The sequence below is a fragment of the Neurospora tetrasperma genome (assembly GCF_000213175.1).
Source record: "Neurospora tetrasperma FGSC 2508 unplaced genomic scaffold NEUTE1scaffold_5, whole genome shotgun sequence".
NCBI lineage: Eukaryota > Fungi > Ascomycota > Sordariomycetes > Sordariales > Sordariaceae > Neurospora > Neurospora tetrasperma.
Window position 1 is genome coordinate 1 of NW_009799103.1, and position 13,674 is coordinate 13,674.

At 52.1% G+C, this 13,674-nt stretch overlaps 6 protein-coding genes across 6 annotated transcripts; 1 reads left to right on the plus strand and 5 right to left on the minus strand.

Annotated features, from left to right (window-relative positions):
- Window positions 1-730: 730 nt before the first annotated feature.
- NEUTE1DRAFT_66272 (uncharacterized protein) lies at window positions 731-1,975 on the minus strand (the record flags this gene model as incomplete). Its single annotated transcript, XM_009854538.1, has 2 exons — window positions 731-1,022; window positions 1,125-1,975. 2 exons carry the CDS (start codon window positions 1,819-1,821, stop codon window positions 811-813), a joined length of 909 nt encoding a protein of 302 aa, XP_009852840.1.
- A 245-nt stretch (window positions 1,976-2,220) lies between these two features.
- On the minus strand, window positions 2,221-4,350 carry NEUTE1DRAFT_147619 (uncharacterized protein; the record flags this gene model as incomplete). Its single annotated transcript, XM_009854539.1, has 2 exons — window positions 2,221-4,076; window positions 4,137-4,350. 2 exons carry the CDS (start codon window positions 4,275-4,277, stop codon window positions 2,376-2,378), a joined length of 1,842 nt encoding a protein of 613 aa, XP_009852841.1.
- Window positions 4,351-5,314: 964 nt separating this feature from the next.
- Window positions 5,315-6,469, minus strand: NEUTE1DRAFT_123518 (uncharacterized protein; the record flags this gene model as incomplete). The annotated part of the gene is made up of 2 exons (XM_009854540.1): window positions 5,315-5,937; window positions 6,166-6,469. The coding sequence occupies 2 exons, from the start codon at window positions 6,467-6,469 to the stop codon at window positions 5,315-5,317; spliced, it is 927 nt and encodes a 308-aa protein (XP_009852842.1).
- A 458-nt stretch (window positions 6,470-6,927) lies between these two features.
- On the minus strand, window positions 6,928-8,358 carry NEUTE1DRAFT_111537 (uncharacterized protein; the record flags this gene model as incomplete). The annotated part of the gene is made up of 2 exons (XM_009854541.1): window positions 6,928-8,035; window positions 8,120-8,358. 2 exons carry the CDS (start codon window positions 8,356-8,358, stop codon window positions 6,928-6,930), a joined length of 1,347 nt encoding a protein of 448 aa, XP_009852843.1.
- Window positions 8,359-9,159: 801 nt separating this feature from the next.
- NEUTE1DRAFT_147621 (uncharacterized protein) lies at window positions 9,160-10,674 on the minus strand (the record flags this gene model as incomplete). Its single annotated transcript, XM_009854542.1, has 1 exon — window positions 9,160-10,674. One exon carries the CDS (start codon window positions 10,672-10,674, stop codon window positions 9,295-9,297), a length of 1,380 nt encoding a protein of 459 aa, XP_009852844.1.
- Window positions 10,675-11,282: 608 nt separating this feature from the next.
- Window positions 11,283-12,913, plus strand: NEUTE1DRAFT_84968 (uncharacterized protein; the record flags this gene model as incomplete). The annotated part of the gene is made up of 2 exons (XM_009854543.1): window positions 11,283-11,820; window positions 11,886-12,913. 2 exons carry the CDS (start codon window positions 11,283-11,285, stop codon window positions 12,911-12,913), a joined length of 1,566 nt encoding a protein of 521 aa, XP_009852845.1.
- Between the last annotated feature and the right edge of the window lie 761 nt (window positions 12,914-13,674).

Here is a 13,674-nt window from a genome sequence, read left to right on the forward strand (position 1 = left end):
CTAACCCTAACCCTAACCCTAACCCTAACCCTAACCCTAACCCTAACCCTAACCCTAACCCTAACCCTAACCCTAACCCTAACCCTAACCCTAACCCTAACCCTAACCCTAACCCTAACCCTAACCCTAACCCTAACCCTAACCCTAACCCTAACCCTAACCCTAACCCTAACCCTAACCCCTCCAGCTTCTACCCTCGGTCGCCTGGTCCTTTTACTTCTTACCCTTTGCGTTTACTTTTAATAATATTAATATTGAGTTTTTTCTTTATATATTTATATTAAAATAAATAATTATTAAGGAAATTGGCTTTATAAATTTGATTATATTTTATAAATTAAAGTCTTTTATTTTAGGATTAAAAATAAGAAAAAAAATTATTTTTCAAATTAAAAAAATAATTACAAATAGAAATCGAACTTAAAACGTTAAGGGAAAAAGACTCTTATTTTAACAATTTAACTTACAGGCCAAATTATTTTTAAGAATTTCTTCTAACCTCGTGCCCTATATAGGGAGAGTTGTAGTTTGAAGGAAGAAAAAAGAAAAAAAAGTAAAAAAAAAGAATTTTTTTCTAAGTTTTTTTTTTTTTATAGCACTTACTACCTATATTATAGAACATTCAACATTGGATATTAAATCCACATTAGAAGTCGAGGCGGTACCGCCTAAATATTAAATATTTTAAAACGCATTTTTCCGCTATAGTAATTAGAGTGCGTACATTAACCGGGGATTATAATTACCTCTATAGTAATACCGCGACTAGATAACAATTATAGGCTAGCCCTATAATATCCAAGCTACCCTCTATACATCTAAGCTTACACGTTCCGTAACTACTAGCCCGTGCCGACCGCCATAGTTTGCTTTCTCCGCTAGCTTCCACCCACTCCGTGGAAGCAGCTCATTATCTTTGAGACGGAAGACCTCAACTTTTAACGGCCGGCAGCACTTAATCATCTCCTTTTCGTTATCGCTCCCAAAACCCCAGAGAGAGAGGTCGCCACCAGGGCAAGTGCCTATGTCAAAATCGAGTCAGTAAGAAGTTTTGGTCAAAGAGCACACATGAGCTGAAAGGGAGACACCAAGTGCAAAGAATAGTAAGGAAACGGAGGCCCTACTCAGCGCCATCAAAACGTCCTGTTCCGCCAAAAACTCAACAAAATCTCCCTTACTTGCCGGACAAGGACTCATAAAATATCTGCCCTTCTCGTCCAAACCCGTAACCTGGAACAGGTTGATAACATCATGCACATCCCCCTCGTTCAGGCCATACTCCATCACCGCCCTTGTTAGGTTTGAGTGGCAATGAAAGTCAAACTCGCCGCCACTCAACACGTTGTTAATATACGGATCACATCTCGTCCCCAAGAGGTCATGCACCCTGCCCCCATGCTCATCTTGTCCGTACCAGGACAGCGTGTCGGCGATGATGGTTAGCATGGGCCGCATGAAGGGTAAGTTAGACCAGAGCCGGTCGTAGGTTGATACGTGCGAGGCATGGAGCTGTTTGGTACGCGAGGCCCAGAAGCGCTCGCGGGGGTTGTGGAGATTCCAGATGTTGAGATCGCCAACTTGAGGACCTTCGGGGGTGGATATGCGGATGATGGAGCCGGCGGAGGCAGTCCAGGCGCGGCCGGATCGGATAGGGATGGTGAATTCGTCGGTGAGGATGCGGGGAGCTTGTTGGATGGTTGAGTAGAGGTTTTTGTCGACAGAGAGGGGAGATCCGGCTGTGGGGAGATAGGCAGGAACTGGTTTCGGGATGGGTTTCCGTGCCGCAAGGCGTGCGGCGCCATCTTGCTCCGGGGTGGTCATGTTTCCGCTCGGAATGGCGACACGTAGAGAGAGACTTCCGGCGAAAGCTTGGATCTGCAATGGACCCAATGGTAGGGGTATACGGGAAGAGGAAACAACGTCAATTGGTAGTTGTTGAGGACTGATCGTTGATGAGATGGATGGTACCTCTAGAGAAGAAAGAGCATTGAAAGGTTTGGAAGATCTTCCCTTGTGGGAATCGGTAGAGGTATCAATGCCAGGAACTACCAGCTCAACCCCGCACCATATCAGTGGGCCACTGGCTTGGCCGTCGGTGCCTATCTATCACTAGCCCCAGAAGGGTGTACGATGTCACGAACCGAGTCGCAGCGAGTGCGGAAGGGACGATGGTGAGTCTTGCAGGTAGGAAGCACGCTGGAAGCAAACCTGAAGGAGGAAAAACAAGAGATGCGTGTACCAAACTAACCGATCTTTGACTTTTCCCATTCCTACCAGGCATGATTCATACAAAGTATATACAGATAGAAACACACACCAGATCACCGCCCACATCAATAGAACCGAGACAGTGAGCCCTCATCCTATAGGCATATTTAGTACTCAGGGCCCTCAACCCTCGTCAATGTCCTACCCGACGGCACATGCGCCCCATGAAAACCCAAAGCAATTGCAAAGTCCACCTCCGCTCTTCCCATTTCCGCCATCGTCTTTGCATCCAAGCAGAGCAGATAGCTCTTACCCTTCTCTCCATCCAGCACCAAGCTCAGCAACACACCATCATCTTCCTCTTCTCCCCCCGGCCTTGGAACGAAGATGGCTTCACCTGGTGTGTGCCCCTTGGGGTTATCCCAGAAGAGCGCCTCTCGCGTCACCGTATCGGTCTTGACAATGGCATCGGTGATAGTGCCGCGGCCTCGGAAGGGTAAACTGTAGACATAGCGGTGCTTTCTGGTGGCGTAAAGGGGGTTGATGGTTGGGATCTCGCCCGCGTGCGGGGCAGGGATGCGGAAGGCTTCATGGTTCTTGGGGTCTGGGGTGGGGGTGACAGGCAGATTGGTGGCGGGTGAGTCAGGGTTGATGATAAAGTGGTAGCGCGTTAGGTGAGCGAGGGAGTTGCGGGCGCGTTGTTCGTCTTCGTAAAACTTCTTGGCTGCGGAGTCTCTATTGAGGATCACGTCGAGGTAGAGGGAGTGGATGAACTCATGGGAGCCGAAATCGATGACGTCACAATAGAGGTTGATGTCGGATGAATCAGAGGCCGCCTTTTCTTCAAAGGAGTTGACAGTGTGGAAGAAGAAACGGCCGTCAGTCTCGAAGCGGGCCACTACGCCTTTGCTGTGTTTTCTGTCGATGACAATCCATTGGGTCTTCCTGCTTGGGTCATAGGGCTTGATTGCATCGACGAGGTTTCGTTCCCAGGGGATCTGAGTGCCGCTGAGGCCAAAGTGTGAGGTTGGGATACAGAGGATGACGAAGCTGGGTGAAAGGAACAAGCTGTGTATGTAGGCAGGTGAAACCGAGGGCTCGCGGATGGTGGCCAGGATTTCCGTCTTCCCACTAGACGCGTCGACACGGAAGACTCGATAGGTGGGCTTCGGTCCAAATTCTAGGTTAAAGTTGAAGAAATCACCTGTCTCAGGGTCCCTCTGGGCATGAGCACAGGACATGGCGCCCGTCAACTCGGGGTGAAGGACGTCTTGGGTTGCCCAGCCGATTGGCTCCAGTGTTTGGGGGTCAATCTGCTTCATGGTGCTGTTGTCGGTGCTGACCCATATCGACTTGGGCAACTCAGGCCTATGACCCAGCACATTGGCATCGTTCTCCGCCCCGGCTGGTTTCCTTGTCCCAACAATGTTTCTGACAGCCTCAAGTCCAGGAGGGTTGACATGCACGGCGACGTTGATGTTGTTGTGCCACTTCTCCCCCGGCGGCTCTCTCAGTCCCTTGAACGCAGCCATGGCCTTGGCAAAGAACCCGAGGCAGGGATCAGCCTTCTGACCGAAGCTATAATACGGCCAGGTTCCCTGCTTCTTGATTACGTCCATCATTTCTTCGGCTTGGCGACGTGACGAATAGAAGATGTCAACGGACCCTTCTTCGTTTGGAATAATGTCGAAGCGATGGGTATGAGCCAGTCCATCGAACCAATGGCTCATCTCGAAGGTTGTGCCGGCGTCCGTGTCGATCTTGTACAAACCGGGACCGGTGCGGTAAAGCGAGCCGGCAGCCCATGTCGGGATGTTGCCTGTCACGGCGATTTTGATCGGCCCTCGTTCCTCGGTGAGGCCATCGAACTGCGGGAAGGTTAGTGAGAAATTCTTGCAGGACAGAATTGCGCGGAGTATCTGACTTACAGCAGCTTCGTTGGGCCAGTCCTCATATTTGCCAGTCCTTAGATTCTGTAGGGCTTCCTCATGGTCGTCGTGCTCATCGGCCTGTGTCCGGAAGGTGGTAGAGTTCCCCGGCACCGTGCCGATCACCTCGTGCGGACTCATGCTGGGCTGGAAGATCGACTTTCTGAACACCGTCAGCTGCTGGATTCCCCAGTGATTTGTTGATCCTTTCGTGGATGACGGAGATAAAGTCGGACTGTCGTGGGGTGGCGATGCAATCGTGATCCAACCGTAGCGGTTTTGGTGGCCAACGTTCCAGTGGGTTTCAGGGGGTATGCGCTGATGAACAAGCCGCTGTCAGGTCAGACAGAGATGCAAGAGCGGGGATTTTCAACGCAGGTCGACATAGGGTGGGCAAACTTATAAAGGAAAAGGAATCGCCATTCAAGATGTCCATAAGAGGAAAGCAACGACCTGCACTCCGTCAACTGTGGCCACTAGAACCCTAGACTGGGACACCCACGGATGCCATGCCCGATGAATGGAGACGGCAGGATCCGATCGATGAGAGACACGAATGCGATGGATGCCGCCAAGCCACGGGTTTGGCGATCGGGAACGGGGTTTAACATGCCTCTGGGTCGCCATCGCGATACCTCTACTTTAAATCGATAGCGTGACGGGAAAAGTCCACAATTCGACAACTGTAAACGAATGCGAAGAATGACGTTTGGCGCTCACAAGCACAACTCCGATGAGCTGCGGCAATGCGCCTCCAAAAGTCTGACGAATCCGCTTGGTCCACTGAGATGAAGATATAAGCGAATAGATCTTCCACGGAGGGTCACCGAATCCGAGACATCTGTCTTGGTGGGTGACGGAAGGCGGGGCCCGGGTCCAGACCTTCGGGGCCCTGCGACTGCCCGGTGATAGCGGATTATGGGCTCAAGAGACGCTAATGTCGGGAAGTTTGGGACATCATGGGTACCTTTAAGAGGTATTTCTAGGTACCTACTCCCCACGAAATTTTGGTGGTCATGAGCCTTGAACGACCCGGGGTTGAAAAAAGAAAAGAAAAAAAGGAAAAAAAAAAGAAAAATAAAAAAAAAAAGGGAAAAAAAGAAGAAAAGAAGAAGAAGAAAAATTGAAGTTGAAATTGAGCAATTCAACAAAACAAAACAAAACACCAGTTCAAGAAATCACTTCGCCAGCCCATGCGCCTCCCTCAATGCCCTGATGGCATCCTCATCATAACTCCTCCGCTGCTCGTTCTCTAGCGGCAGATACATCATCGTATGCACCGCGCCCAAATACCGCTTGATGGTGACTTTGTTCCCTCCCTCCACCAACTTTAGTCCATACGCCTCCCCCTCGTCTCTCAGCATATCGCATTCCGCCGTCCTAATGAAAGTGGGACACAACCCCTTGAAGTTGGGGGCCTTGATCGGTGCTAACCACCATTCTGGCCACATTTTCCGGATTTTATCCCGCTTCTCAACTGGAAAACAAGACTGCCCAAAGTACTTGATGCGGTCCCAGGGGAGGACAGGTCCATTTGCAAACTCGCTGAAGGAGGAATAGGGGGAGTCAGTAGGGGAGTCGTAGCTGATGCAGTCGGTTGTGGGAGGGACGGAGGCCAGGCACAGCTTAAGCGGGAGACCGGCGTCGCGGGCCATGTGCTGTAAAACGAACGAGATGTTCCCGCCAGCCGAGATACCGCCCACGGAAATGGAGGACGGGTTGATGTTGAGGGTGGTGGCCGAGTTGATCACCCAGTTCAAGGCCGCCCATGCATCTTGGAAGGCCTTGCCAAATATCGTTTCTGTCTGTTGTCAACGGATGACTTTCGGAAGGAGAAATGTCGTCGAACTCTTACCAGGACAGTGACGATAATTCACATCCACAATCACCACACCCGCCTCGCGCATACTCAAACAGAGGTGACCGTCCGTAAACAAATCCCCAATCACAAATCCACCCCCTAGTCCATTCACTCCTGGTCAACATGCATTCAACGGCACCCTTCTTGCGGCTCGTTTATGTTACCCACCGTGATGGTTCATATGAACAGGATACGGCCCATCTCCATGCTTGTCTGGGTCCGGATGATAAACCCTCACAGGAACTGTGGCTCCGTCTTCCGATATGACCTTATAGTCCGTCACTCGCTCGCACTTTGAGGTATCAATGGCAGTTGGTGCTCGATACTTCTCGGGATGGGCTCGAAGTTCCTCGATGGTGACGTCTCGTGGTCGCTTTGACAGGACATCCCGAAAGAACGGGACGAAGTCCGGATTCAACTTGGAGAGAATGTGGGGAGGGATAGTGCTGCCGGGCTCTTCTTGGCTGGCCATTGTGCTGTTTGACCTTGTCCCTTTGGTTGCCTTGAGAGTCAGATGAATGTCGTAGACAGTCGGGATCAGAAGCAAGAGCAATCGATGTTATCTTCAACTCGATTGTTATGTCGACTCGACGATAGGTAGTGTAGCCACTCGCCGTACACTTAGACCGAGGCTTATCATCAGCGGGAGGGGTGTGAGGGGCTGGGAAGTGGGATCAACTGCCGTAAAAGCCGGCTATTATCTGAAGACGTGGAGACACAAAAAGAAGGCAACCTACCTAATTGGATGCTGTATCAGAAACAAGCGAACTGTGTAGTGTTTCAATTCCAAACTTCCTTCGGCAAGTCTGCCAGATCGGCGTCGGAATCTCGGTCCACGTCCACCATGTTCCTAACCTAAAGTACAGGAGAAGAAGGAACACACTGAAAGCCCAGCAGAAAACAACGACAGAGTACGTAGACGCACTACGTCTACACCATCATGATGCCAGTATGCCTCTCCAAGAATCTACCCACAGCATCAACAAACCGATCCAACTCGTCTTTAGGGGTATCCAATATCATGGCAATGAACCCTCTTCTCGTGATCCAAAAGCCCTCCTCCAGCATCTCAAACCAAAACAGATTTCTCAAATCCGCCTTCTCCTGGCTCTCGAATGTCCCATTCTCCCTGAAGTGCAACCCAATCAACGAGCCCCTCCCCGTAAATCTCAACCGTGTTCCCTTTGCCAACCTATTCAACCTGCCCCTCAAGTCGTCTCCCACCCTATTAAGTTCGACACAGACTTCCTCCGTAAACACCTGGTTCAGCCCTGCAAACCCAGCGCACATCGTCATGGTATTGTTATTGAAAGTGCCCGAGTGGGCCAAACTGCCCTTCACCCTCGGATCATAGACTGAGTCCATGATCTCCTTCCTTCCTCCGAAAGCTCCAAAACTGAATCCACCACCCAGGTACTTGCCCAGCGTGACCAAATCCGGGCTCAGTCCCAGCTCCTGTCCTAACCCATTGGGTGCCAGCCGGGAAGTCATCACCTCATCCAGGATAAAGACTGCTCCAGTGTTCTTTGCCGCTTCCTGTGCCGCCAACAGGAACTCTTTGCTGCCCGGAAGGCACCCCCCAGCACCTTGCATTCCCTCTACCAACACTGCAGCCAGGTCACCCTCCCTCGCCGTCTCCTCAATGACTCTTCTTGCCTCAGCAGCTGCCTCGTCATCCCCGTAATTCTGCACAACCACAAAATCGCCTTTGTCAGCCGTATTCGGTGCCGCCTTACCTCCCCCGAAAGAGAAACAAGCACCGTGATACCCGCCGTTGAACACCACCACTTTCTTCTTCCCTGTGTAGTGCCTAGCAGCCGCCAGAGCATGGAGATTTGCTTCCGTACCGGTGTTGGTCATGCGTACTCGCTCGAGCTTGAAGCGTTGACACAAAAGGGAGGCGTAGCGGGCTTCGTAAGTGGTGGTGGAGCCGAGGGAAAGACCAATTTCGTCAAAAGTAGAGAGAATGGCGGTGCGGATGACAGGGTGAGAATGCCCATAAAGGCCGGCGGAGAGCTCGCCCACGAAGTCGGTGTATCTATGTGGGAGGTAAGTAGGTAGGTATCAGCGATGAGCGAGGGGGTTTGATGCCCGCTGCAGGGTGTGATAACACTTCACTCACTTGTGGCCATCTTCGTCCCACACAAAAGTGCCTTTTCCATGCTTCATGCAAAGGGGGAACGGGGAAGTGTGTAGCAAGGTGCGGGTGTTGCCGCCTGGCAGCGACTCAACGGCCAGTTCATGTTGCTTCTTGGAGAGCGGGTTGTTGGCGACATATCTAGACTGCGCAGCAGCGAGGGCTTCTGCTGCCTCTAGATGGCTGCTGTTGGGGCAGGTATGAAGGTCAGAATTGCATGACATCTTTGTAATTAGGTGATGGAAGGTACAATATCCAGGAAGTGTTCGGATAACCTGTCAAACCCCCCGACACGGGACACCACGTCGAAGTCTTGGGGACTTGGGATTTCGTTGCAGGTACAGTCGACATGGAAGAAAGCCCGAGATTGGAGAGCATCCTATGGGTCAAATCGGTTGATTCAAAAGATGCCAGGTCAAGTACCCCGCTTCATGGTACGCGGGAATTCTTCCCCCCAGGCCCCTTCTTGGGAGCATTCTCCATACTTCTTTTCTATTTAGTTTTTTCGACCCATACCCTCTTCGTCAACAGAACCCGCAATGATATTGTTCACGCAATCGCCGCAGCCCGCTGGCATTTTCGAACATTGGCAATTGTCTTCGCAGGCTCCGAACAGGCTCCGGCTTGGGAGAAAACATGATGACCACGCAAACGCTAACCATAGAGATACAGACAGAAGTCATGGGAGTTTCCTGGTCAACAAGTCGAGAGGCTGATCAGCCGGACGAGTGTGAGCATTCCATTCAGGTCCATGGAAAGGATGGCCGCTCTCAGGGTATTTTTCGCATCGGTCGTGAACAGAGAAAGGACGCCGCTAATTTTGACTTTGACTGATGTATTAGGATCTCCGACGGTCTGCGGATGAGCTTGCGTCCCAAAGTATTGACGACCCAGTAGTCGGTGATCGCAAGTGGATCAAATGGACGGAATCAAAGGGGAACATGCTGGGTATGAAGATGGGGATAGGTAGCCGGTCTTGACGAGTTACCAGGAAGGGGATTATTAGGAATTTAGCACAAGAAGAGTGTACTGGAACCAGATAGGATACATCGTATTGTTGTACATGGGGTATACGTTAAGGATTCTGCGAACTCCTACGACTGACCAGACCTACTCCTTCGGACTGTGCAACTTATGGAACCAGACCACCAACAGGGAGCTCAAAGCTGAAGATGACGTTGCCTCTCCTGGATGTGAATTCCAATCGTGGTCGACCAATGGCGGATTCGTGGCTTGATGGCAAATTCGTACTCGGGCAAGCTCACCAACTCCTCCATGAAGGGGCCCATCTGGCCCCTATCCGACCTCAAGAAGTGCGTCTCGATGCTGTGCACAACAGCCAGCGAGTCCTCGTTGGCGTACAGACCAGCAAAGCGCATCTCCTCCAGCAAGTTGAACACAGCCTCCGCGTCGCCATAGCGGTGCCAATAAATGTGGGCCAGGAGGTTGTAAAACGGCGTGCTGGCGCCGAGGACGTAGCTGGCCAAGCCGAGCTCCTTGATGCGTGGGAGGATGTTCAGCGCCAACGGCGAAGAGCGAGAGAACGATGTGTCCATGAGACGCAGGCCGTAGAGGAGGTAGGCGGGGTAGAGAGGGCCGTAAAGGTGCATGGAGAGTCTCTCCTGGCCTGGTTCGAACTCGTAGCCGTACTCGTAGTCTCCATCTTCTTGCATCTCCTTGGTCTTGCGTTTTGTCTTCTTGACAGGTGCCTTGGGTACCCCGGACCGGTCGGTAATACCCAGCTTCTTAACCATGGAAAAGACCTCCTCTTCCAGGATATCCCATAACTGGAAGTCGGAGGTGGCAGCTCTCATTTTGGACTCGACTCGGGTACGTTCTTCGCGTCTCATAGCTTCCTCGGCAACTTGCTTGCTTAGAGGATCGGCGGGGAGTTGTTCCTGCGTTTGTTCGGCGGTTCGGGCGTTGTCGAGGATCGACGATCTCCCGGTTCCCTTGTCTGCTTCAAGGATACCAAGGGCCATGCGGGCGGCCTGTCGCAGGCTGGGAGGGAAACGCAGGAGGGCGCTGTCACGGTCGACGGCGCGTTCTGTCTGTCCAACAGGCGAAAGAGGATCGAAGGGTCGCTGGACAGGTCGCCATTCCTTGGTGTAAGCGGCGGCGGCGTCTTGGAGCAGAATCTTGACAGTGTTGTGGGCGGCTTCGGGGTCGGGGTCTTTGATGCTGATCTCCAACGGGTCGTCTTCCGTAGTCTTGTTCTTCTTGACGATGTCTTGAAAGATGGTGTCAAAAGCATAGCGCTCTGTGGGGGTCAAGGTTGTCTTTTGTCCCTCGCCGAGGTCTTCTGGTTGCCATTTCCGCCTGGGCTTCTCGAATTGTTGACTTGGGAGGTCGAAGGGGATAGGATCTCTGCCGAGCATCGATGGGGCTACTCTTCGGCCACGAGATGGAGGTGAGCGAGAATCGAATTTGGATTCGGATCTGTAGTAGGCGCGCAGGGCTGTTGTCCTGAGACTGGTACGGGACAAGCGCTGAATAGTCCTGGTCTGGTATAGGAAGGGAAGCATGGTTGTCGACGACATGGTGACGAAGGTCCGGTTCCGCCGGGTTTGGGTATAGCGACTGTGGCCTCTTATTCTGCGTCCTACGGGATTGCTACAAACTTTCGTGTCCAGCACGGGGGTGACAGCATGCGATTTGTTGGTGGTCGGCAGCAAAGGTTGGGGAGAAGGCAGGAAACCGCCCCAAGTCAAAAGTTCCCAATCCAAAATTTCGGAGTCGATCAAAGATTCCTTGCCTGCCGGGACGGATTTTGCCCCGCCAATGTAGGGAGCTGCTAACAACAACAACGCAAAACGACACGGTAAACCGTTAGTGCATCAAGCGCTAAAAGACCCTACCGGCTTCAACAGCGAATGGCTGTCCCGTGATTTCGTGCGCCGATTCGTTTCTCGTGCATCGACGCGACCCGTTGGGGGTGGCGCGCCTTTGAGATTTTACGTAGTTCCATTGATTTTCCATATCGATTGCGACCATCTGCTGCACTAACCACACTCGCGTTGCTTCCTGTCCTTCCCCTCCGTCAATTATCGAACAATTACGGCGTTTGGTGACCATCTCTTGTTTTTTTGCATACCCTTTTTTGTTAACTTTCATTGTCTTTACCAAATCGTCCTCCTCGAGTCCCAAGATGCCTCCACCCAAGAAGGAAACCGTCATGAGCGAGTTCGAGCGCAAGCGCCTGGAGAACATTGCCTACAACAATGCCATCCTTAGCGGCATCAGTACCACGGCAGACAAGATTATCCCGAAGCCAGCGCCTCCCAAACCCAAACGCGCCAGCACCCCTCGAGTCAAGCGTGAACCTGTCAAGAAGGAAGCAGCCCGTCCCACGCGCCAGAGCAGTCGCCTCGCCGGCCTCGAAGCGGATTCCGCAGTTCTCAAGCGCAAACTAGATGTCGAAGCTGAGGAGGAAGCGGCAAAGGCCAAGGCCAAGAAGATGCGCGTAAGCGGTGACTTGAACCTCGGCGATATCACGGTCGAAGGTCGCAAATGGGAAAGCAGTGCCGACGGTCTAGCGCTTCTGAAGGGTCTCGGTGTACGAGGGGCTCAACCTGGCGTGAGGACGTTTACAGAAAAGGATGTCAAGCATACCAAGGACAAGGGGTTGAAGGACCTGCGGTTGCGCATGAGCGGACTCAAGTTGTACGAGAAGTGGGCAGTCAATGGTACCTATAACCCAACAACGGTCCCTACGACGGTGGATGTTCCACTAACAAAACTGTTGCAACAGACATCAAAATCGTACCCCAGCGCATCTACTCCATGTGCTTCCACCCCACGGAAGAAAAGCCTATCATTTTCGCTGGCGATAAAGAAGGCGCCATGGGCGTGTTCGACGCCTCCCAACCCTCGCCCAAAATTGAGGACGACGATGAAGATGCCGAATACCCAGACCCCATCATATCCGCCTTCAAAACCCACTCCCGCACTATCTCTTCGTTTCACTTCTCTCCCACCGACGCCAATGCCATCTACTCGGCCTCGTATGACTCTTCGATTCGCAAACTGGACTTGGACAAGGGCATTTCAACCGAAATCTTTGCCCCGTCCTCTTCGTCTGAGGATCTCCCCATCTCCGCCATCGACATCCCGACCACCGACCCAAACATGATCATCTTCTCCACCTTGTACGGCTCGCTAGGTCGACAAGACCAGCGCACCAAACCTTCCTCGGCCGAAATTTGGGGCTTAACCGACCACAAGATTGGAGGTTTCTCCCTGCACCCTCGGCATCCCTACCTTGTCGCGACCGCCTCGCTCGACCGCACCCTCAAGATTTGGGACTTGCGCAAAATCACAGGCAAGGGGGACCTCCGCCACCCTGCCCTCCTAGGGGAACATGAATCCCGTCTTTCCGTTTCGCATGCTTCCTGGTCTTCGTCGGGACACATTGCCACTTCTTCGTACGACGACCGCATCAAGATCTACAGCTTCCTCTCGGCTGGCGAGTGGAAAGCTGGGCACGACATACCGGCAAAGGAAATGCAACCGACGGTTGAGATACCGCATAACAACCAGACAGGAAGATGGGTGACGATTCTGAAGCCGCAATGGCAACGGAATCCACAAGATGGGTGGCAGAAGTTTGCCATTGGAAACATGAATCGGTTTGTGGACGTTTATGCAGAGGACGGAGAACAGTTGGCGCAGCTGGGGGGGGATGGGATCACAGCGGTGCCGGCGGTTGCCCACTTTCACCCGACCAAGGACTGGGTGGCCGGCGGGACGGCGAGTGGGAAGTTGTGTTTATGGATGTAGTGGTGGCAGTGTTCATGTGTCTGGATAGGTGGGTGTTCCTAGTGGTATTTCTTGATTTTTGTTGTACGGGGTATTTTCCGGGATGAAGGAGTTTCTGCGATGATACCATGTTTGGATGACTTGATGTTGGTGTCAATAGCCTCATAACTGAGTGTTTGGCTTTCGCGTTACCATGGCATTTATTCCGTCCTTGCGCACGCGAAGTCATATGGCTCTGGATTTATTACCTTGTTTTTTTTTCTTGGGGGGGTTTTTTTCCTCAAGCTGGGTTGCACCGTTCTTACAAAGCCACCAATACTTTTGTGTCTTGGTGCCACGCGAGTGGTGAATATGATTGGTAGCGCAACCACTCGGCCGGTCAGATCTCTGGTGTACCTGAATAGGATGTCTGCAAGTTCTTGTGCTTGGTGAAGTTCCGCAGGTGTACCATAGGTGGTTATGGACCCTTTCCATGTCTCTTCTCCCAATCAGGTAGCCTAGGAACTTGGGATCACATGTAAATAATGCATACGTGGCTGAAGTCGTAGCAAAGTTGCCCAACAGTGATTTCGACCTGGCACTTTAACGTCGCTAGCAAACACACCTGAGAGTAGCGGGTCTCTCCATATAGCATCCTGGGAGCCCATAACGTGTAGCATAGCAGGAGTCGAAGATTTGATTTTGGCTGTCAATTGGCCGCGACAAAATAAGCCTCCTATGAGGCCAAAGCTGGGACCGGTATGATGCTCCGGCAGGGAGGGACAACAGGCCTTTTAACGATG